The sequence below is a fragment of the Balaenoptera physalus genome (genome assembly GCF_965194825.1).
Source record: "Balaenoptera physalus genome assembly, chromosome: 17".
Classification (NCBI taxonomy): domain Eukaryota; kingdom Metazoa; phylum Chordata; class Mammalia; order Artiodactyla; family Balaenopteridae; genus Balaenoptera; species Balaenoptera physalus.
In genome coordinates, this window is record NC_138895.1 from 73,195,564 (window position 1) to 73,219,091 (window position 23,528).

Here is a 23,528-nt window from a genome sequence, read left to right on the forward strand (position 1 = left end):
GGTCGGTTCCAGGGAGAACTTTTAAGCAGTGAAAGGGCTAAATTCTCATAGTTCCTACAATGCCTATACAGATGCTGAGGTTTGACAACTGGAGCTCAGAGACCTACCTGTCCAGACCCTCGCAGGAAGCCAGGCACAAAACAAGTGTTCCGTGATTATAAATGAATCTGTAGTAGGCGGTACACGGAGCATCACCTGAAGTTTTTTTTTGTTTGTTTTTTTTTTTTTTTCTTTTTCTAGAGAAGAGAACCATTCACTTCCGGAAGAAGCCACTGGAATAGGAGAAACCGCATAAGACAGGGGAGGGAGGGAGGGGCCCAAGGCCGCTGGGTGGGTTAAAATGACAGGGGAGGTAAGGCACTGGGTGGGGGACAGAGAGGCAGCCTTCGCTTCCATAATGTTGAAATCACACACTTGTGTGTCTATCTTTTCACCGGACTGTGACCTCCTTCTACGGCTTGTATCCCCATCGCCTAGCAGGGCGCCCGGTTCCCCTAAGTGCTCCACAGATGATGAACTGAACGGAGGCAGCTCCTTGCTTTGGTCCGGTCCTGGGCTCTTGTAGAGAAAGCAAGATAAAACACATTCCCCGCAGGAGGCCAGAGTTCTCTTGTTCCTTTGGGGGAGACTACTGGGCATTCACAGGGGTAGTTTAATACTCCGGAGTGGAGGGATTGGTGCAGACAGCGGGCCCTCAGCACGGATTTGTCAACCTCAGCCCTGGGGGACAGCTGGAGACGTCGAAGGAGGTGGGAAGGTGCGTGAGCCCCTCTTACCAGGCCCGCAGATGCTGGTGGTACCCAGGGAGGCGTCCGGATCACTAGGGATAGAGCTAAGCCAGGGGTCTTCTGCGCGAAGTGCTCCCATCTCAGAGGATCTTAGTTCACCTATTTCAGTAAACTCGCCTTCTCCATCTGGCAAGTGGGAAGACTCTCTGCCTCCAGGACCCCTGGGGGCGGGGCGGGAGACAGAGAGCAGGACTGCTGAAACCGCTGCACGCAAGTGAATGGGCATCACTACGGGGTTCGACCTGGCTCTCTCGGGCCGCGGCGTGAGCGCGGCCAGGACCCGCAGCCCGGTGCGGAGCGTGCCCTCCCCGCGCCATCTGGGCCCCCGGCGGCCCAGGCCCTCCCCGCCTCCGGCGCGGCCCTCCGCGGCAAGATGCCCCGAGCCGCTCCGGCCGCGGGCGGAGGGGCTCGCGGGGCGGCGGGCCGGGCGGCGGGGAGCTCGTGGGCGCGGGCAGCGCTGGGGCCGAGGACGCACGCTGCCAGTCGGGCGGCGCGCGCTTTCCCCTCCCCCGCAGCCCGGAGCGCGAGCCGCCGTGACGTCACGGGCCGCCCTCCAGCCCCGCGCTCCAGCGGGCCGAGCGCGTGCGGCCGCCGAGCACATGGGCCCGCGGGCCGGGCGGACTCCAGGCGGCCGGGACCCGGAGAACCAGCGAGGGGGCCGCGAGCGAGGATGGGCCCCGGCACGCGCCCGGAGCCCCCCGAGTGGATTTCCACGCCGAAAGGCTGTTGGCGGCCCCGGTGACCTGCGGAGACGCGGTTGGATCCACCTTCCAGTAAGTTAGAATTCTGTCCTCTGCCTTTCTGGAAACTCGGAAGCCTCGGCCTTGCGGGTCGGGATGCGCGGTGAGTAACTGGACGGCAGGAAGGGGCTTTCGGATGCCAATGTGTGTGTTCACCGTGCACTTTTCTCATCCCCAGACTCTGGACTGGCAGCGAGTTTGGGCGTTTGGGGTGGGGGGAGGGGAAGAGGGTGACATCAAATGGCCCTTGCAGTGAGATAATTCTGGATTTGTGCTCTTGCTGAAAGGTGTGTTATTATCTAACGTCCAAATAGAGACCCCCCTCCCATCGGTACGGGTTCGGATTCGCAGAGACGGTCTGGAGGCCCCTTTTGCTAACCGAGAGGTCTGTGAACCATAAGATGCGACCTCCATCCTTTGACCATCTCCTCCCCCTTAACCCCTACAAGGTGATTTCCGAAAACTCAGCAACTCTGTTTTTTGAAACTTTCTCTGCTTTTGCATTGCACTTACTGATTTGCCGGGGCCCTCACACCCCTATCATGGTAATTCTTTTGGCATGGATTGTTGATTTGGTTAGATTTATCTTCCCTAGGCTAATGTGCTCTTATTTATGCCAGTGTTTGTGGTCCGGAGTGTAGACTTTCGGGAAGGGCAGCCATGAGGCTGCATGTGTTCGGTGCGTGGATACACCATGAATTTTCCTGATAGTTGGCAGGCATGGGATATTCTTGTGTTCACTCGAGCCCCTGACTTCAGGCCCTTCTGTAAGTTGGGAGAAGAGAGGAAATCGCTTGTGAGGGGTTTTAGGGAGAAGAGGGTGAGGTTGTGGTGTTTCCTTTCTGGTCTTCTGTTCTCCAGAGAGAGGCTGGCAGCCCCGTCTCATCCCTCCGTTCCCCCACCACTTGGCGTCCTGGCTACTGGAGCTGTTTAGTTGCTGGAGAAAACCCTGAAGAAACGTGTGTTTGTCTGCGGTGGCTGGGCGGGGCCCTGAGGAGGTAGGGACTGCATCTGCTCTGCTGCTTGTCATAGGGTGTCGCAGGCCTCTTTTGCATACTGGCAGTGACAAGTTGAGGCTTGTTCATTTGACACAGTCCTGTGGTCACAGCGAATCTCTCTAAAGCTCTAACCAGTGGAGAAGGGGGTTGTATGGATCCTCTGAACTCCGAGTGGGACTTCCTGAAAGATTTATTAGGAGAAAAACCTTCCTGGAAGCAGCAGAAGAACAAACACGGAATCGCTGGCTGGGCAGAGCCTCGTGGCCTGGTCTCCACTGTTTGGGAGCAGTTACATCTTGGAGGTGAGGAGTACCTCGTGGTCTGAGGCCTTGGCACGAGGGCCCGACTGGAATTCCATGCATGGGTCTGGTGATGGAAAGGCTCGGTGGGTGCAGGGCAGGTCATAATGCTGTGCCCAGTGAACTCCCCGGGGGGATCTGTTACGTGATCACATTTTTGTTTTGCCTGGTTAAGCGTGGCTTTTATTGTTGTTGTTGCTTTGCCGACTTTTGAGTGCAGAATTTTGCATAAACCAGGCTTCCCCTGAAAAGTAGAAGAAATCAGTTTCTTTTTCTGGTTGCTTTTCCTCTCTCTTCCTCCGTCTCCGCTCCGTCCCTCCCCCATGCTGTCCGGTTTGTCCTTTCTGTCCAGGGCTGGAGCTTTTCTGGACTGGAAAGAGGGAGTTCTTCTTCTCAGTTCTGAAATATCAGAACCCACCCCCTCCCGCCCCCACCCAGCCCCGCAACTGATTTGTGTGATTGCTGGTCTGAAACCCGTTGAATTCTCACCGTCCATATCCAGTTGATCTCTTGTGCTTTAGCTTTTTTTCCTTCCTCCTAAATGGCAGGCAGGCAGGCTGGGTTTGGGAGTCTGTGTCCCAGGGCCTTCTGCCTGCCCGGGATGGACACTTTTCTCAGACAGCTCAACTAAAGAACCTCCTGGACGATAAGGCAGCCTTCCTTTATTCCTCTTTGTGTGATTCTCTCTGAATTTGGTCACACCAGTGGCGGTGTCGACCCTTTCCTGCGGAAGTGAGGACCTGGGATAGTTGCTGGTCCATATTCTTTGGCGAGGTAGCCGCGGGCCTGCTAACGAATGGCTGCACTTCACTGTGTGTTTTAGATGTCAGATGGCCTCCTGGATGCTCAAGCTTGTTACTTTGTATTTCCTTTCCCAGTTGGCTGGAGACATGGCATTCTCCTTGTTTTTTTTTTTTTTTTTAAACTCCGGATGCTGGTTTGTAATCTCTTTAAGAGGCCAGGACTCCTCCTTTATATACTCTGTGTCTGCGGGGTGGGGGGAGACCCTGACTCAAGATGGAAACAGAGCAACAACGTGGAATAATTTTGACCATGGATGAGTTCCCGTTGATGGTCACTTCTACCCCTTCCCTAGAAAACCCCAGAAACTCTAGGCCTTACAGGAGAATGCTGCTAAAATGGGTTCTTTGACGGTTCTTCCTCTATCTAGTCCATTTTTCTGGTCCCCAGTAATCTAAGGATCTAATAACAGTAATAGTAAATGATAATAATAATACCTTTCTTTCTTTTTTTTTTTTTTGGCCATGCCGTGTGGCACGCGGGATCTTAGTTCCCCCACCAGGGATCGAACCTGCACCCCCTGCAGTGGAAGTGTGGAGTCTTAACCACTGGACTGCCAGGGAAGTCCCAATAATAGAAGTAGTTTCTGTAGTAACATTGAAATCGTATATCAGGCCAAGCATGTTCTTCCCATTTCATGCTCCCTATAGCCTCACCAAGGCGGTTATGATAAAATGTCTAGCAGTGATGGAGTTCTTATTACAGGCCAGCCTCAGTTCTAAATGCTTTAGATATGTTTTATCTCATTTAATCTCCCAACCATCACATAAGGTAGTAGTATTATTACTATTATCACTATTTTGCAGATGGGGGACCCACAGCTCAGAGAGATTAAAAATATCCCTACCCTCACCGCCAGGTCACACAGCTAAGGCGTGGCAGAGCCACTGGGATTTGGACCTGGGCCATCTGACTCCCTGGGCCTCCTCCTAGAAGTTAGAGGACAGTGAAACTAAAAGCAAACAAAGAATGCTTCTCGGCCTGGAGCAGGAGGGTCAGGTGTGTTCTCCAGTCTGCCCTCCTCAGCCTGGCACAGATGGAAACCCCAAACCTTGTGTGAAGACACTGCCTGCTCTGGCTGCCGGCCTGTTCCGCTAACACTGGGGTCAAGAAGCCATGGGAGCGGGGGCTCCAGTGTTTGGAAAATTCTGGACGGGGGTCTGGGCAACGTGGCCTCTGGGGCCTGCGCAGAGCCTCAGTCTTGGTGTGAAATCTATGGGCATTTGCAAAACGCTACATCCAGGCGTCCTGCCTGGCTTTGTGACCAGCATATAATCACTGTGAACATTCAGAGCAGATGGGAGACAGAGCTCTTTCTGCAAATGATCACATACCCTCCCCCCCACCCCCTGCCCCCGCCCCCCGAACTATCTGAGTAGCTGTCTCTGTCCTGGGTGTGTTTTGGTCCTGTGGCAGCCCTAACAATACAAGGAATATGGTGGCCCCTCTCCCAACCCTGTCATTAAAAACAAAAACAATGCCAGCCCATAAACACAAGACTCACATACACGAGGCCAAAATGGTCTCAGTCATTTTTTAATTCCAGAATTCTGAATGTTTTTCTTCTATTTTCTCGTCCTCTTTTTTTTGAGGGGGGCAGGCAGGGGTATGGGGTGTTGTTTTGCTGGTGCCTGGTGGGTAATCTGAGCCCCAGGGTTATTTGTTTACCTGCCTCTTTTCCCTCCTGGACCCTGCATTTCTTGGGAGCAGCAGGGGGTGGGGAAGGGGCGGGGGATGCTGGCAATCATCTTCATCTGGTGGCTCACGCAGCCCTGGGACTTTGTTGGATCAGGTGGCTGTCAAGAACTGCTTTATTTTCAAGGAAACAAGGATGCCCGGTCTCCAGTCATTGTCTTCTTAGGTGTGAAACAGCCCGACAGGGTGGGAAGCAGAGGGTTTGCCCTGAGGGAAGGGACAGTGTAGAAAGGAAGGGAGACGGAAAGCCTCAGAAGGCACCTGGGTCGCCTGAGGGGCGGTGCAGACCTGGGTTCCTTTGGGGCAAGTTACTTGACCTCTGTAAGCCTGTTTCCTCGCCTATGAAACGGGGATGGTAAAGCACCAGCTTCACCGGTGGCTGTGAGGAGGAAATAGGGGATGAACAGCTGGCGGGCATTCAGCACAGCGCCTGGGCTCCTGGTAAGTGCTCAGCAGAAGTTGGCTAATATTATTACTGTTACAATTATTGGGTTTTATTACTTCCTGTGGCTGCTTGGAGTGGTGGTTTCTGAATACGTTTTAATGTGTAAAGGTAACATTCTGGTTCCATAGATCATAAAATGGCAGTGACTTCACTAATGTTCTTTGCAAGCATCTGAACAAAACACTGGGTAATAGATGTAAGAAAGATAGAAATGGGGAGAGGTCTCAGAAAGGACGGGAATCAGAGGGTGCCCCTCAGGTGTCAGCCTGCTTTTTAAAATATATATATAGTTCTTTTTTTTTTTTTTTTTGGCTGCGTTGGGTCTTCGTTGCTGCGCACGGGCTTTCTCTAGTTGCAGTGAGCCCTGGGGGCTACTCTTCGTTGCGGTGCGCAGGCTTCTCAATGCGGTGGCTTCTCTTGTTGAGGAGCATGGGCTCTAGGCATGTGGGCTTCAGCAGTTGTGCAGGCAGGCTCAGCTGTTGTGGCTCGCGGTGTCTAGAGCGCAGGCTCAGTAGTTGTGGCGCACGGGCTTAGTCGCTCCGTGGCATGTGGGATCTTCCCGGACCAAGGCTCGAGCCCATGTCCCCTGCAGGACATTGGCAGGCGGATTCTTAACCCCTGTGCCGCCAGGGAAGTGCCGTCAGCCTGCTTTTGCAGGTTACTTCAGCTCTCGCTGCTGCACAGAGAGGAGAATAGTTTCCCCCTCCCAAGGATGATACAAAGCACTTAGCACAGCGGAAGTAAGCTCTTGAGGAAGACATAAAAATGATTGTTATTATTGGTTATTCTTCAGGGCTCCCTTTCCCTGGTAATTTGGCCCTAACATTTGCTACTCTGTTTAAGGTGGATTGGTTGAGCCATTCATTTACTGAGCAGTTGCTGGGTGGCAGGCACTGTTCTAGCTCCCGGAGATCCAGCAAGGAAGAAAAGAAACAAAAATCTTTGTCCTCCTGGAGTTTCCATTCTATCCAAGCCACACAGTGGGGACAAGGTGGTCCCCACAGGGAGTTGGGGAACGGATAGAGGCAGTGCAGGCAAAAACTACACCGACTCCTGACACCACTGTATTAGTAGATGTAAGGTGCTTAGCACAGGGCTGCCATGTGGTAGTGACTATGTAAGTGGTGGTTGCTATATTTATAATTATTGCCTTCCTTTGGGGGCTACCTCATAAAATACCAACCTCCCTAACTCCCATTTCCATTCCTGAGTCTCACTGTTGTCCATAGTACTTGTTATGGACTGAATGTTTGTGTTTCTCCAAAATACATATGTTGAAATATTAACCCCCAATGTGATGGTATTTGGAGATGAGGCCTTTGGGAGGTAATTATGGATAGATGAGGTCATCAGGGTGGGATCCTTGTGAGGTGATTAGTGCCCTTATCAGAAGAAATACCAGGGAGCTTGCCTCCTCTCTCTGGCCATGTGAGGACACAGCAAGAAGGTAGTTGTTTACAAATCAGGAAGAGAGCTCTCATCAGAAACCAGATTGGCCAGAACCTTGGTCTTGGACTTCCTAGCTTGCAGAACTGTGAGAAGTACATTTCAATCATTTAAGCTACCCTGTCTGTAGTATTTTGTTATGGCAGCCTGAGCAAACTGAGACAGTACTAATCATTACCTGATACACCATATATCTGTCTTCTCTCCTGAAATTGTAAACTCTGTAGGGCTGAGGGCTTCATTCATTCATTCATTTATTCATTTTCGTCAATTCAACACATACTTATTGCATGCCCACTCTGTGCCAAGCAGGGTTCTAGGTGCTGGGGATGCGGAAAGGAACAAGAAAGATGTTTGCACGAATGGTGCTTGCATTGCAGCTGGGGTAGACATTGGGAACAGCAGACATAATAAACTGAGGACATTCACAGTGTATTCGAGGGTAGTATGTTCTATGGGAACAAGTGGAGCAGAGCCAGGGTCTGGAGGGCTGGGGTGGGCTGCAGTGTTAAGGTGGCTTCAGGGCAGGCTCTGTTGACAAGCTGATACTGGAGCAGCCTTGAAGGAGGTGAAGGGGTTAGTCTTAGAGGATGGTGTTCCTGGCCCAGGGAAGAGCCAGGCTCGAGGCTGAGGGCAGGGGTGGGCCTGTGAGAGGGAGGAGCAGGATGAAGAACAGATTGGAGTGGTGAGAGCAAGGTGGACAGAGGTGGACGGGGAAACCAGAGCAGGGTTCAGCAGCGTTGCACGTGAAGTCTCCAGGCCTTTCTGAAAGACTCTGTCTCGTGCACAGTAGAATGGGGAGCGACTGAAGGGTTTAAAACAAAAAGCTGATTTGCTCTGATTTAGCTTTCAAAATGATCACTCTGGCTGCTGTGTTGAGAAGAGACTAAATCTAGGCCAGAAGCCAGGGTACCCGGGTCAAACCTACAGGGGATGCAGGTGCTTGGTCCAGGCTGGTAGTGGTGGACAAGAGCTTCTGGACTGCTCACTGTTGTATCCCCAGGCATCTAAAACTGCACTATCCAATGCGGTAGCCACTAGCTTTATGTGGCCGCTGAGCACTTGAAATGAGGCTAGTCTGAATGGAGATGTACTAAAATACACGTAGGATTTCAAAGACTTTAACACAAAAAAAGTGATATATATTCCGTAACATCTTAAGAAAAAACGCAAACGAACTTTTTGGCTAACTCAGTATCTCATTACTGAATTCGTTAACGTTGATTACGTATTGAAATGGTATCTTGGATATATTTGGTTAAATATGATATATCGCTAAAATTAATTTCACCTGTTTCTTTTCATCTTTTTTTTTTTTTTTTTTTTTAAATGTGGTTACTGGAAAATCTAAAATTACCCGTAGCTCAAATTCCATTTCTATTGGGCAGTGCAGCTCTAGGACAACGCCTGGGCCGTGATAGGCATTCAGTGAATCCAGAGTGAGTGAGTGAGTGCCAGGCACAGGGGATTCTGCACGGAATAAGGAACCATCCCTGTCTTCAAGAGGCTCCCAGTGTGGGGATTTCCCTGGTGGCGCAGTGGTTAAGATTCCGCCTGCAAATGCAGGGGACCCGGGTTCGAGCCCTGGTCTGGGAAGATCCCACGTGAGGCAGAGCAACTAAGCCCGTGCGCCACAATTACTGAGCTCGCGAGCCACAACTACTGAGCCTGCGTGCCGCAACTACTGAAGCCTGTGCTCCGCAACAAGAGAAGCCACTGCAATGAGAAGCATGCGCACTACAACAAAGAGTAGCCCCCGCTCGCTGCAACTAGAGAAAGCCCGCGCGCAGCAACGACTGCTGACCATAGCGGCTGGGAGGCAGGAAAGACAGGTGGAAATGGAGCTGCAGGCAACTAGGTCCGGTGTGGCTGAGAAAGCTCGAGCAGGAGGGACATGGGAGATAGGTCTCCAGTCTCAGCAAGGGCCTTGCAGACAGGGAACAGAGAGCTGAGAACCCTGGGCCTTGGGACTGTGGCTGAGGTGGGAGGGGCAGGAGTGGCCAGTGGGCCAGCGGGTGGGGCCAGCCTTAATGACCAGCAGAAGTGATTTAAATGGGTCCTGCCAACCCTCGGATGGTAACCAGGAGTAAATTCCCAGGTTTACGTTTAGAAAGATAACAAATGTAATAGAGGATGGGTCTTAGGAGGGAGGTGTCTGAAATGGCCCTGGGTGGACAGAACTGCAATTAGGGAAATTTGAATTATCTTTCCTCTGATGAAAAAAATACAAGCTTATCTCTAAAAATCTGGGGGGAAAAGTCTATAAAGATAAGTATTATTTCTTGAGTTAAATCCAATCACTGTTATGTCTTTACTGTTGCTTTTTAAAAAAAAGGTTGTAATTATGGTATGTATCAATATGTTTGTGTCCTGACTTTTCTTAGTTATCATTAAGTTGTAAGCATTCCTGAATATTATTACATATGCTTTTGTCCATGTCATTTTTATTGGGTAGATGATATTTCTGCAATGCTTAGCTCATAATAGAGCTACATATAGCTTATATATATGTTTTCTATTTTTCGTTTAATTTTTTTTGATAAACCCTCCGTCCTAGGATTATTGCATCATAGCATCTCACTATTTATTTATTTTTGGCTGCCTTGGGTCTTCGTTGCTGCACACGGGCTTTCTCTAGTTGTGGCGAGCAGGGGCTACTCTTCTTTGCAGGGCACGGGCTTCTCATTGCGGTGGCTTCTCTTGTTGCGGAGCATGGGCTTTAGGTGCGCGGGCTTCAGTAGATGTGGCATGCGGGCTTAGTAGTTGTGGCTCGTGGGCTCTAGAGCGCAGGCTCAGTAGTTGTGGCTCACGGGCCTAATTGCTCCACGGCATGTGGGATCTTCCCAGTTCAGGGCTCGAACCCGTGTCCCCTGCACTGGCAGGCAGATTCTTAACCACTGTGCCACCAGGGAAGCCCTGCATCTCACTATTTTAAAAGTTTTAGTTAAGTATTGTAACTCATGAGATTTGCACTGAAGCCAACGTTGCTGTTACCTGGTGAGACGTGTGATGTTTGCTGCTGTCCATGATACGCTATGTCGTGAACAATTACGTATAGTGTGTATTAAATGCTAGACACATGTGCATATACATCATATGCGCCTGTATTAGCTTTTTCTTAACTTCCATTTATTTAGCAGATATTTGTGGGACGCCTGTTGTGTGCCAAGCACTGTTCAAGGTCTTGGATGTTCAGTAGTGATCACAACAGATATGGTGCCAGTTCTAAAGGAGCTTATTACTTAGTGGGGAGACAAGCAAACATACACCGAAAAGTAACACTACTGTAAGGAATATGAAAGAATATGAAATCGAATAATGTGGAAGATAGTGTGTACGAGGTGAGGGGATTCACACTGAAATCCTACATTTGAGTGAGATGCGAAGATTTGGGGGAAGTTAACCAGAGAAGGAGCAAAGCACAAAGAAACAGATTGATAAATATGACTGTATAGTAAAGGAAAAAAGACTACGAAAAGAAAAAAAAAGAACAGCTTTAATAATAAAGAATAAAGAGTTCCCCAAAGTCAACAACAAAAAAACCACCCCAAAGTCAACAACAAAAAAACCAAACAGCCTCGTAATAACGTGAGTAAAAGATATGAACAAACAGTTCTCAAAAGAAGAAAGCAGAATGGACAGTACATGTGAAAAGATTCCGAATCTCCCTAACGTAGTCAGGTGTACTGAGGTCTGATCTGTAGACACTAGAGTCACCCTTTTTAGTAGACAGTGCTAGGTGGTTTGCTAAATGCACACAGCTGTGTAACATAGTCATGTAATCATCATCATGAAGATACAGAACATTTCCATCCCCCACCAAAGTCCCTCCTGCTTCTTTGTCGTCAGTCTCCTCCCTGACCCTCAGCTTCTAACAATCACAGATTTGTTTCCTGACCTCACGGTTTGGTTTTGCCTTTTGTGTATAAATGGCATCGTCCAGGATGTAGCTCTTTGAGCCTGGTTTCTCTCCTGCAAGTGAGATCTTCCATGTTGTATGTGTCAGTCGTTGGTTGGATTAGATCGCAGAGTAGTGTCCTGTCCTCTGGGTATGCCACTGTTATCCATCTTCCAGTGGAAGGACACTTGCGTTGTTTCTGGGGCACATTTTTTCATGTTTTAAAACGTGCCAAAAATAGGAAGTCTGACGCAAGTCTTGGGGAGGATTTGTGGGGTATGGGGTCCCCTGACTCAGCTAGTGAGCGTGGGGTCGCTTGAGAGACCAGTTGGGAGCACGCAATGAAATCAAAACATACGTGCAGCCCCACGCCTCAGTGCATTTGAGAATTCACAGCTCATGTTATGTGTTGTTGAAGGATACTTCGAGGTGGGTGTGAATGTCTAAAAAAAAAAGGAATGGAAGGATCTAGATCAAATTCACTCACATCGTCCTGGGAGGGAGGAGAGGATGGGGCTGGTGGTGACGGTCAAAGGCTACTTTAACGTTTTATAAAAGAATATAGGCACATATATCACTTCTGCATTTTGAAAACATATAGTAAGGAAAGCAGACCGTGTGTATATATGACAACACGTTCATGGTTGTAAATTCAGGGTTTTTTAACTTTCTTTTAAAAACTAGTTTGAAGGGACTTCCCTGGCGGTCCAGGGGTTAAGACTGCGAGCTTCCACTGCAAGGGGTGCAGGTTCGATCCCTGGTGGGGGGAAACTAGGATTTCGCATGCCGCCAAAGCAAACAAACAAACAAACAACAAAAAAACTAGTTTGAGGGAGAGGTGTTCTAGCCCGAGCGGACAGCATGCATGAAGGACCCAAGGCAGGAAAAAGTTTGGGAAGTTCATGATGTCAAGAGACTCCTGTGGGTGGAGTGGAGTGAACGTCCAAGGGTAAGAGACACAGGACCTGGACGGGGTCCAGGGTGGGCAGGTGCCCGGTCTTGGAGGCCTTAAGCACTAGTCCAGGCCCCTGTGGGCTGCTGAGTGGGGCAGGGCCTGGTCTGATTGACAGTTTTGCTCGGTAGACAATGGATTGGACGGTTGACAGTGGTAGCTGGGGCCCGTTTGGAGGCTGTGTGGCAGCCATCCAAATGAGGACCCTGGACCCTGGCTCTAGCAGTGGAGACGGGGAGAAGAGGACAAGTTCAATATTTATTTTGGGGAGAGAAAGGACTTCTCCCTGGAGGGCGAAGTTGGAAGGGATCCAGGTGGGACTGAAGAGGTAGCTGAGGGCCTTCCACTCCTGGTGAGGAGCTTGGACTTTATCCCGAGGGCAACTGGGAACTGTGGGAAGTTTTGAACAGGGGCAGGGACAAGATCAGAGTGGCATTTCAGGGAGACCTGTGAACATGTGGTGTCCTGGGCCTGGGGTCACTGAAGAACATTCTGTAGTTAATGTGGCTGAGAATACAACAGTGACCCTCTTGTTGGAGACTTGGCTTTTCCTGTTTTTCAAAAGGAAAGAGGAAAAAGAAAAGGGCCTCTGTGTGGGAAGACCCTGAAATTTATGGGAGAGCAGCTGTCGGAACAGGGGTCCCTTCTGGCATTTATCGTGTCGGGGTTTATCCCATAGTCCACTTAAGTAATCATTCATCCAACCCGGGCCAGGGGCAGCTTTGGGATCACTTAGCCAGTCTTCTCACTGAGAGATTTCGAAGAGAGATCACTCCTATCCTTGTGGTGTATCGCTTTTTACAAAACAGACGGTTGCCTTCGGTCCAAGAACAACCTATGAGGCTAAGGCCAGAGTGTCCTGGCCGGGTGGACGCTCAGAGAGCACCTCCGGTGGGGACCTGGGGCTTCTCCCGCAGGCTGTGCTTCTCAATGTCACTGCATCCAGATCACCAGCCTTGCAGGGCCGCTTTCCCCTCAGGAGATGGCCTCCCAGAAAGTGCTCTTGAAGTAGAAGGGGAGCTCGGGGCTGCCCCCTGGCCTTTGCTTGGTGCAGACTTCCGCTGTCCTCTCGCCGCGCCTCGAGGTTGGCCAAAGGCAGTGTCTCTTGCCTGTCATTTCCCTGGACAGTCCCTATGTGCTTTCTCAGTTAGAGACATTCCCCACATACTTATCCCACTTTTCCCTGCAAAGGGTTTTGAAGAAAACGAGGGGTGCCAAAGGATAGGGGAGATCACTGTATCAGTCATGGTAACGCGTGGAGATGGTCTCAGCAGCCGCGGCTTAGACAGCAGCGTACGGTTTCCACATTTTATACCTGAGCAGTTGCTGACACCCTTGACCCTTGATTATGCAGCTCTCTCTGCTCTGGTCCAGCAGTGAGACCCGACATCACTGGCGCCAGACCCCCCTCTGGAGGACATCCACCGCCGGCCCCAGCTGTCTCCCTGCTCCCACTCCTGCCTTCCTCCTGGCTTTCAAAAGGGCAAACTAGATCCTGAGACGCAAGGACTTAAAAGCTTTTATGGCTTCCCATTATTAGTTGGAGTGCCTGCTGTATAATAGACCCTCATGAGTATTGATTGAGTTGCTGAGTGGCGTGAACCCAGTGAGGTGTATCTGGGATAAGGACCCAGCCCTCGCCAACCCTCCAGGCTGAGTGCTTTCTGCCAGATGGATGCCTCTGGTTGGATCAGAAGGAAGGCTTGTCTGATTAGAGGCAGCTGGTGAGTGTCGGTTTTGAATAACGAAGGTTTGGAATGGCGTTATTCTTTGGAGAGGGTGGGTGCCTGCAGATTCACGTCTGACAGTCACGTCTCACCCAGCTGGGGAGAAGGGGCAGGTTTCAATTCCTTTCCCACTTCCTCTTCTAATTAACTCCTGTTGATGCTTTATGACTCAGCCTAGGGGTCACCTCCTTCAGGAAACATTCCTTCATCCCCTCCATGCACCCTGAGTTATCACAACTCACATCCTGTTGTGTTGTGTTGTGGCCATGGATTCCCAACAGGGCTTGCAAACTCAGTTGCTTAGGAAGATGAGCAGATGATGTAAATGCACCAGGTGAACCCGACAGAACACGGTAGGAAGGATGTGGACTGGCCCACAGCCGGTCCCCTCTCTAGACCGGGCGGCTGCTCTGTGACTCCAGCTCCCCATCTCCGCCTCGCCCTTTCCCCAGGCCAGAAAGGAGATTCACGGCTGCCAGACCTTCTACTTTTGAAAGAGAAGCTGGGTATCATTCTTTTTTTAATGAAAATTCTCCTGATTTTCAAATGTTTCAATTCGGATTTTTAAAGAAGGCTCACAGGCCAAACAAAACACGTGTGGCCCCGATGTGGCCCCGATGTGGCCCCTGAGGCCAGCAGTTTGCAGCCCCTGCCTATGGCTCTCCCTGTCCCATTGCACAAGCTCTTCCAGACACGACGTGCTTTTCTGTGTCCCCAGCACCTTGCAGGGAGCCGGCAGGGCTTGGTGGACGCTCCCTGCTTATACCCTTATTGACTTGGGTGCTGCAATAGAGCACCTCCAGCATAGAGGGCATTAACATTTTTTCTCTTACAACTGTTTGCACATAATGCTGTTCTGAGTTGCTTCTTCAGCCCCCTGCATGCTTTTGTGATAGGCTGTGTGTCCCTGGAAAACTAATCATTTCCTAAATGTTAACTGCTCTTTTCCTTTTCCCCTTCCCTCTCCACTCCCTCAACACATGTCGGCCTTTTTTTTTGGGGTGGTGGGGGGGAAGCCAGACCTTTTGTATCCTGCTGGGCTCCTAAAGTGTTGGTCAGCTGTTATTAGGCAGTGGTGGTTTCCGGCTAGCTCATGGACTTTTGCCCTCCAAGTTGGTGAGTTTTGCTGATTTCCACGGGGGGAAAATGCATGACTTTCAGATTTCTCTTCGTTTACGGTGAGCCATCGTGGCAAAGTTGCTTAAAGAAACAAGCCAATCAGCTACCAGGAGGAAGCAAAGTCCCACCCTGTTTTGTTCAGTGTTTTCCATCTTGTTATCTGTCTTCACGTTGTGGAGGCAAAATTCAATAAGGTGCTTAATATGTGCCTGAAACTGAGCAAGGCTCTGGGGAGATAAAAAAGAACCGTGGATTTGATAGTCTGCAAGATCCATCCTTACCTTTCAGAGATGCAGAGGGAGAGCAAAACCAATGACAATGACGATGCAGTGTTAGTGCCGCATCACGTTCTTTATTTAGCATTATTAGGAGCTACAATAAAATGGCATCATAGAGATATTAAGCCCTGACTCTGTGCCATCGTTAAGAACTTCTCCATATGAATCCACGTAGATCATAACTATGAACTGATGACACGGAGAAATCACAGTGGAACAGTGACCTTCAGTGACCCGGGATTTACTGTGTGTCTCACTTGCTGGTGCTGTGCTAGGGTTTGTAGCTACACTTGGGGATCCCTTGAGATCCCTACCCCTCTCGTCCAGTGCAGGGATACAGACATGACATGTGCTTTTGCACATGGCGACAACACCAGGGTGAGGTCGTGGTTGTCAGAGATGGACGGGGTGATGCTGGTTCTCGGGATGAAGCAGCTGATGACAAGGGATGGCTTCAGATGGCAGGTGCCTTAGGTGGGTCCATGAGTATAGGATGACTGAGGTCCAGCTGGTCTGGGAGGCTTCTTTTAGAGGAGGTGAGCCTTGCGATAGGGTTATGGGTGGCAGAAGGAGAGGGGTTTGCCTGTTACAGAAGGGCTGTAGTCTCTGTTTCTTATCTTGGAATGGGAATACTATTTCCTGCCTCTGGTTGGTTGTAGGGATTTGTACTAATAACAATAGTATGATTACTGACAACAGCTGGTGTTCTATGAGAGCCCACTGTGTGATGGGCACAGTGCCAAGGGCTTCCCTTCCATTACCCCATATACTGATCAGCAATACCTTATGGGATAGGAACCATCATCCACCCCGTTTTTCAGATGGGACAAACTGAGGCTCAGAGACGTTAACTGACTTGCCCAAGTTCACACAGCTATTAAAAGGTAGGTTGGAACCCAGGTCAGAGTGCAAAGACTAGGTTTGGAACCAATCCATTAACCAATCTATTAACTTCAGATAGCCAGGAAGTATAAATATTAATCCTTTTCCCTAAGAAGTTTCTTTTTATTCCCAGCCCTGCTTTCCCATCCCCCTCTTCTTTACGCCCCCCCCCCCCGGCCCCCTTGCAAAGGGCAGGACAGTTTTGACTTTGGCTGCAAATTTTAGCTATGATAACCCACATCTCTGGTTCTAAACTAGACAATCTCTGAATAGAGATTGAGAGAGAAAAGGGGAAAATGAAAGTAGCAGTTGTCCTAGGTGATATGAATTACATTAAAATGGCTTCCAGGTTTTGTTGTTTCTGTGACACAAACCCGTTTTAATTATACCTGGAAATTGGCACTGGGGAGTAAGAGCGGGGGTTGGGGAGGACGATGAACAGGTTGACAGAGAAGCTCCGATGGCGAGGGAAGCGTTTAGGTCTCTGGACCAGCAGTCTCCTCTCTCGCTCTGGTCATTACTGTAAGTGGCTCGCAAGCTTTAGGCAGCATGGGTGCTTCTGTCTTCTCAAACTCTGACCCCAGACTGTCTGCTTGGAACCTCAGCTTTGCCACTGAATAGCTGCACGGCCTTCAAATCTCTGTGCCTCCTGGTTTCTTCATCTGTAAAATGGGAGTAACAGCCTTGCTGTTCTAGGATGGTTAAGAGGATGAAATGAGTGAATACACAGAAGGCCCTCATCCCTGATGCTGCTTTCTCCGTGAAGTCACAGTGCGCACCTGACTTTGCCCAGTTTTTTACCTTCCAGTGTCAATCTGTGCTTTCTTGGGGAAATCAAGTCATTATAAATGATCATTGGTGTGGCTCTCCATGGTTCACTAAGTTCTCGCAGCAGCAGAAACGTCTTGATGAAATCTAGGTCCGATCACGTAAGTCCTGTTCAGAACCCTCACGTTAAGTCCTGGTCTCCTTCTGGATGAGCCCACAACCTCACTGTGACCTGGCCCAGCTCTGGGACGTACGACAGGCTGCCCCCCTCCCGTCATCACTTTCCATGTGGCTTCTCCACCTTCAGTGTCACTCACCCACCCCAGCACATCCCGGTCCTCTGAGCCGTTTTGTTTCCCTGTTTAGCATCCGCCACAGTCTAAAGTCCAGTCTGAGTTATCTGTCTTGCCTGTGATCCATAACCCCCAATAGAAAACAAGCTTCAAGGGAATTTTGTTCACTTTATTGTCTCCTGTATTCCCCGTTGTCCAGCCCAAGGGTCATTGGCTGAGTGAATGAATGCAAATAATCTTCGCATTTTAGTCTGACAACAGACCTGTGAATTGGGGCTTATGATCTACATTTTTTTTTAAAATTTTTTATTTATTTATTATTTATTTATTATTTATTTTTTATTTTTGGCTGTGTTGGGTCTTCGTTTCTGTGTGAGGGCTTTCTCCAGTTGCGGCGAGTGGGGGCCACTCTTCATCACGGTGCGCGGGCCTCTCACTATCGCGGCCTCTCTTGTTGCGGAGCACAGGCTCCAGACGCAGGCTCAGTAGTTGTGGCTCATGGGCCCAGTTGCTCCGCGGCATGTGGGATCTTCCCAGACCAGGGCTCGAACCCGTGTCCCCTGCATTGGCAGGCAGATTCTCAACCACTGCGCCACCAGGGAAGCCCCTATGATCTACATTTGACAGATAGGAAACTGCATACCGTTTTCCACAGCAGCTGCACCCTTTTATATTCCCACCAACCATGCACAAGGATTCCCAGATCTCCGCATCCTTGCCAACACTTGTTACATTCTGTTGGTACACTTGCTATTCTGTTTGTTCTTTAATTTTATAATAGTATGTATGTAAGTGGTATCTCGTAGTGGTTGTGATTTGCATTTCCCTAATGATGTTGAGCATCCTTTTTTTTTTTTTGGCAGCTCCTCGGGCCCCAGCAGTGCAAGTGCCAAGTCCTAACCACTTAACCACTGGACCGCCAGGGAATTCCCTGAGCATCTTTTTATATGCTTACTGGCCACTTGTATATCTTCTTTGGAGAAATGGGTGTTTTGTTGTTGTTGAGTTGTAGAGTTCTTCATATTTTCTGGATATAAATCCCTTTTCAGGTAGATGATTTGCAAATATTCTCTCTTGTTCTGTGGGTTGTTGTTTTCACTCTCTTGAAAGTGTCCTTTGATGCACAGGGGTTTTTAATTTTGATGAAGTCCAACTTATTTATTTTTCCTTTTGTTGTCTGTGCTTTTGGTGCGAGGTGCAGACAATTGTGCCAAGCTTAGCCAGGGCCATCCAGCCAGAAGTGGCAGAGCACGTGTCCTGACCACTCACTGTACTGCTCCGAGTCTCCATCCTTTGGATTCCCATGGCCAGTGCTTACCCTGGCTTGCTGTCTCAGTTCAGCTCTTATGTGTCTTATCTTGTTCATCTTCTCGGCATCTCTACCAGCTGGATGCTCTTACCCCATTTCCCAGCAGTGGAGGGGAGGACCCAGCAATCTGGAACCTGGTAGAGACTCACTAATGCAGCCATCAGCAGCATAGCTGGGATCATAGTGCACCCACCATGGACATTCCGACTTGCCACGTCACTTTCAAAGTCCTCTTTGGGAGTTGTGCCTCCCACAAAACAAATGATTAGCAAACATTTTCTAATCATTTGGGGAGCGAATTTTGTGTAGTTTCAGCAGTTAGTCCATGATATTCTCTTGATCTCTACAAAAGGAGATGGCGTCATGAGCATCATAGGAAACGAACTCCCGTGAGTCCCCCACCCTGCTTAGGGTGTGACCCATAATGAATTGCGTCTTTTTTCTGGTCTCTCCCAACTACCACCCCCTAGTATGCTCCCCCTGAGCCAATAGTTATCCTGAATTTTGGTGTTTATTATGTCCTTGCTTAAAATTTTTTTCCTATATTTTTCTCCCTAAATATGATGTTACTTTTCTTCCTTTGGACCTTTACAAAATTCCATACCGTATGCAGCTTGCATTTCTACTCAGCATATGTTGATAAGTCCACGTGGATGTGGTCTGTTTCTCACTGCCGTCATCTGTTCCACTGTGTGAACAGACCACAGTTTATTTATCGGTTCTCCAAAGACATGTGAGTTGTTGGCAGCTTTTTTTTTTCTTTTAATTTTTTTCCGCCACACACAAACAGACCTGCTGTGAGCGTTCTTGTATGCCTGGTCACAAGGGCCAGAGTTTCTGGCTAAGGTGGTAGGACCCAAGGCTGCTTTTGGATTTTCCTGGGATCATAGACTTTCAAAATCAGAAGGGATGTCTTCGGCTGAGGACTGTTGACCCTCATCAGTAATCTGAAAAGAAATGCTGTTGGTGTGATGGTGAACAGCGCAGTTCCTGGAATGGGATGGCCGCGGGTTCACTCTTGCCTTTGCCTCATTCTGTTACTTAGTTCATTGTGCAATGAACTTAACTCCTCTCCGCCTGTTTCCTCAGCTGGGAACGGAGGACAAAAGGCCCCGCATCATTTTGAAGTTTTAAATGAGATAGTGCGAGCAACGTGCAACGTGATGAACTCACCTGGGGTGGGGTGATAACAGACACTGAATAAGCCCTCCCTGCTGTTAGCATTGTTCCCTGTTGGCGGTTAAGGATCTCTTACACCCACCCCAGACTGATGCTGGGGTAGTAACTGATGCCCAGAATGGTCATGAAACAACCCTGGTCCAGTTTACCTTCCCCTCCGTGTGGGCCCAGGATTCCAGGCAGGTTCTCAGTCCAGCTGGATCGCTGCCCTCTGCCAGGTGATCTTGGCCTGCCCAGGCGGGATTTCCCCCTCTTCCCATCCATGCTTCCCAAGCTTTTCTGTGTGGAATGTAGGAATGCCGGGCACCTCCTCCAGTGTTTACAGTGGCCTTCAGCTTAGGCACCCCCAGCCAGGATAAACCTTTCCGAAACAGATAAACTGATTGCAGCGGAAGAGAATGGGCTCCCAAGAGGTCTCACCTGGCCTGTAAGCCTCCACGAGGAAAATGTAGCCACATCAGTCCTGCGCTGCCGCCTGCCTCGCATTCCAGCCTTTAGGCACAAATTATGAGAGGAGGGCAAGCAGGTCCCTCTTCCAGGAGAGGGACCTGTTTCATCAGCAAGATTTATTCATTCATTTATGGCTTAGATCCAGAGCCTGGGCTTTTTGCAACCGGGGGCTCTGCCTTGTGTTTTGAATCATTCTGATACTTGGTAGCAGAGGGCCACCCAAAGCCACAAATAATCGCTCACCTGCGTGAGAAGCATAGGAAAACAGCTTAATGGATAAGAGCGCGGTTTTCTCGTTTGCACAGCATCGGTTTGAGATCCACCTGCCTTCAAAAGTCTCGGATCTCCCTGGAGAAGTTACCCTCTTGAGTCTCAGTTTCCTCATCTGTAAAATTAGAACATAAGTAGTACCGACTAGATACTTTGTTGTGAGCGTTGAATGGGATTTTGTACATTAATGGCTTCCTCCAGAACTGGCATGTAGTAGGTGCTCAGTAAGCACTGGTTATGAGCCCCGCGTAGGCACACGAGAGCTGGGCCTCTGGCCTCCAGGGGGTCAGGAAATGTGGGCTGACTGAGCAAAGGTGTTGAGTACTTTCCAGTTTGAAAAGCACATTGATACGTGTTGCTTCCTTTCTTAAATTTCTAGCTTTGGAGTCCAGTCCTACTGTCTCTGCAGGATGACGCTGATCACTTCCTCCCTTGATTTTCTCATCTGCCGAAGCCTGTCGGCTCTCACGTAAATAGCTCCACCTGTTTACCTGCCTCTGTTCCGGCTCTCATGTAAATAGCTCCACCTGTTTACCTGCCTCTGTTCTGAGGACTCTGCCTCTATATCTAATCTGTGTATTTAATCCTGACAACAGTCTATGCTGTCGATATTAATTTCCCCATTTTACAGATGGGAAAGCTGAGGCAGAAAGGTGACTATCCAAGGTAACAGCTACTAAGTAGCAGGGCCAGAGCCAAGATTTGAAGCCAGGTAGCCTGCTTTTCAGATCTGTTGGTCTAACTGGTTTGCTCTCCTGCCTTGAGGTCATCTTTTCCTCAGGGCTCCAGGTCGTTGATTGAAATGTGAGATGAGGAAGAGCTTGGGGGCATTGAGAGAAGTTTATTAACGGTCCCCGGATTGCACAGCATTGGGGGGAAGCCCCCCAAGGTGAGCTGAAGTGGCAGAGGCGGGATCAGAAGACAGATGTCCCTTGGACCATCTTCCCTCTGGTGCTTGGGACTTCATCAGCACGAGAGGATTAGCAGCAGGCTCATTGCATTTACTCTAGAGGCCAGGGGACCCAGGGCAAACACACTCCCTCCCAGCCAAGAAACTGATAGCTGTAAAGTCGCACCCCACCCACCAGACTGACAGTCTGGTTTTCATTGTTGGCGTAATGAATTATGCTTCTTAAGGATGAGAATATCTTCCAGCTGTTGAGTGGTTTAAATTTCCAGATGTTCCTCTGCCCAGGAAGCGAGAAGGATGCATGATTGGATCTCTTTAAAAGTTGCTGCGCAGAATGGCTCATTAAATTTCAACAACTTGCCTGTGGTCCCCAGAGGAGGGAGGGAAGAAGGGACCCATTTGCTAGAGTGGGAACGGTAAGTGAAGATAAGTGAACTGGATTTGTAGGCAGGAGGCCTGAGTTCTGGTTCACGCTGGCTGTGTGACTTTCAGCTGAGCCGACGACCACTCTGAGCCTCTAGTTTCCGAAGCACTTTTTAAGAACTAGAGGAAGCATTGTTTGGTATCATCTGAAAGGGGCTGTGTAAACATTAACTCTTACAATCTATGCAAGCTTGTTGAACTGTAGTTGACAATGAAAGAAGACAGAGATTAAGTCCATCCTTGTTTTTAACATACAAATATAGAGGCCAGAGAGGTTAGGACTTGTTCAAGCTATCGCTGGACCTGTGCTGGCCAGTATGGTCACTGGTGTGTGGCTACTGAGCACTTGAAATGCGGAAAAGTCCGAATTGAAATGTGCTGTAAGTGTAAAATGTGCGTCAGATTTCTAAGTCTTAGTACAAAACAGATAATGTAAAATATCTTTAATAAGTGTTCCTATTGATTACATGTTGAAGTGATAAGATTTAGATATATTAGGTTAAATAAAAATACATGATTAAAACTAATTTTACCTCTTTCTTTCTGGGATTTATTAACGTGGCTACTAGAAAATTTTAAATTACTTATGTGTCTTGCCTTGTATTTCTATCGGACAGCGCCGAGCTAGACCGTGACACGGACGGCAGGCTTCCGAGTTCTGCAGTGAATACGCCCATAATTCAGACTTCTGTGCTTTATCTGCAGGATTCATTCTAAAAGTTGCAACACTGGTAAACAGTGTTTGTGCCATCACGCCTCTAAATGGCCTTCCCCTTACATCAGAGCGGTAGATGCCCAGGTGTCCTGTCTGGAGCAGTCTCTGTCCTGGGATTTGAAATTGCCTCCTTCTCTTGAACCACTTGGCTTTATCCTGAGAGCAGCTGCTTTTTGAACTCTCAGTCGGCTTCGCAACACGCGCCCCCCCGCTCCCCTTTCTCAGGTCACTCCCTTGGGAACCCCCCTGCGCCCTGCTCCCCAGTGTCTGGTTCCTGCGGACCTGCTGTGGTGTAGGTGGTTCCTGGACTCCTCTTCTCTGCTCTCCACGGCTCTTCTGGGCTTGAGCCACTTCTTACTGGATTCCCCCGTCAATCTCTACACTGGCTCCCTTCTTTTGCAGGACCATGTAACTTGTTAGGAGCATACTCTGAAAAGGAAAGCAAATTCTTCTCTCCATCTCCAATTACACCTCTTGCTCATTTTATCTAGGAGCATGGGCCATCATTTCTTTCAAATAATGCTTATTTTTATAGGGATGATTTGTCTTATAGAAAGATTGGGAAATGTTAAAGAGTATAAGGAAGAAAATAACGTTAACACATTTTGCTGCATTTCCTTTCTTTTTTCTGTGTGTATTTCTTTTGAGTGTGAGATCATCTAATGTTGACACTTTTATTGGATTTTTCGCTTAATGTAATAGAAGTATTTCCACATGGTGTTAAAAGCAGGTTTTTAAGTATCATTTTTCAGGCAACATAACGTTGTAACATCCCGTTGCAAGGACAGTTTGTCATTTTCCCAATTTTACCTGTAATTCTGAGTATTAAGAATATTTCCCTGTAATTTTCTTTCACAGTAGTGCTGAGATGCATGTTTGTGTGTGTGTGTCTGTGTGTGTGTGTATGCAGGTGTGTGTATGTAGGTGTGCACATGTGCAAATGAAGCTACTTCCATCTTTCGGATTTCTTTAGGATAGATTTCTAGAAGTCGAATGACAAAGTCAAAGTTTCTTGATGCATATTGTTAGGTCGCTTTCCCATTTGGTTTTGCCAAACTGCAGCTACAAAATGATGACTGACATTTCCCCTTCAGGGAGTTGCTTTCTTGTGAAGTTGGGTTTCTGAGCAAGACGTGGGTCTTG

The 23,528-nt window shown here is 48.9% G+C and overlaps 1 protein-coding gene across 11 annotated transcripts in view; it reads left to right on the plus strand.

Moving 5' to 3' along the window:
• Nucleotides 1–855: 855 nt before the first annotated feature.
• Nucleotides 856–23,528, plus strand: part of LOC309647105 (uncharacterized protein) — a 408,982-nt gene continuing 386,309 nt past the window's right edge. For 8 of the 11 annotated variants that reach the window (XM_082434106.1, XM_082434108.1, XM_082434107.1 and 5 more), the window contains exons 1-2: nucleotides 856–1,561; nucleotides 2,390–2,526. In XM_082434106.1, coding sequence (XP_082290232.1) covers nucleotides 1,007–1,561; nucleotides 2,390–2,526 — 692 coding nt within the window. In that variant the 5' untranslated portion in view covers nucleotides 856–1,006. Of the gene's footprint in view, nucleotides 1,562–2,389; nucleotides 2,527–16,876; nucleotides 17,416–17,992; nucleotides 18,870–23,528 lie in introns of those variants that run through there. The other 3 variants (XM_082434102.1, XM_082434105.1, XM_082434104.1) reach the window with 3 other exon arrangements.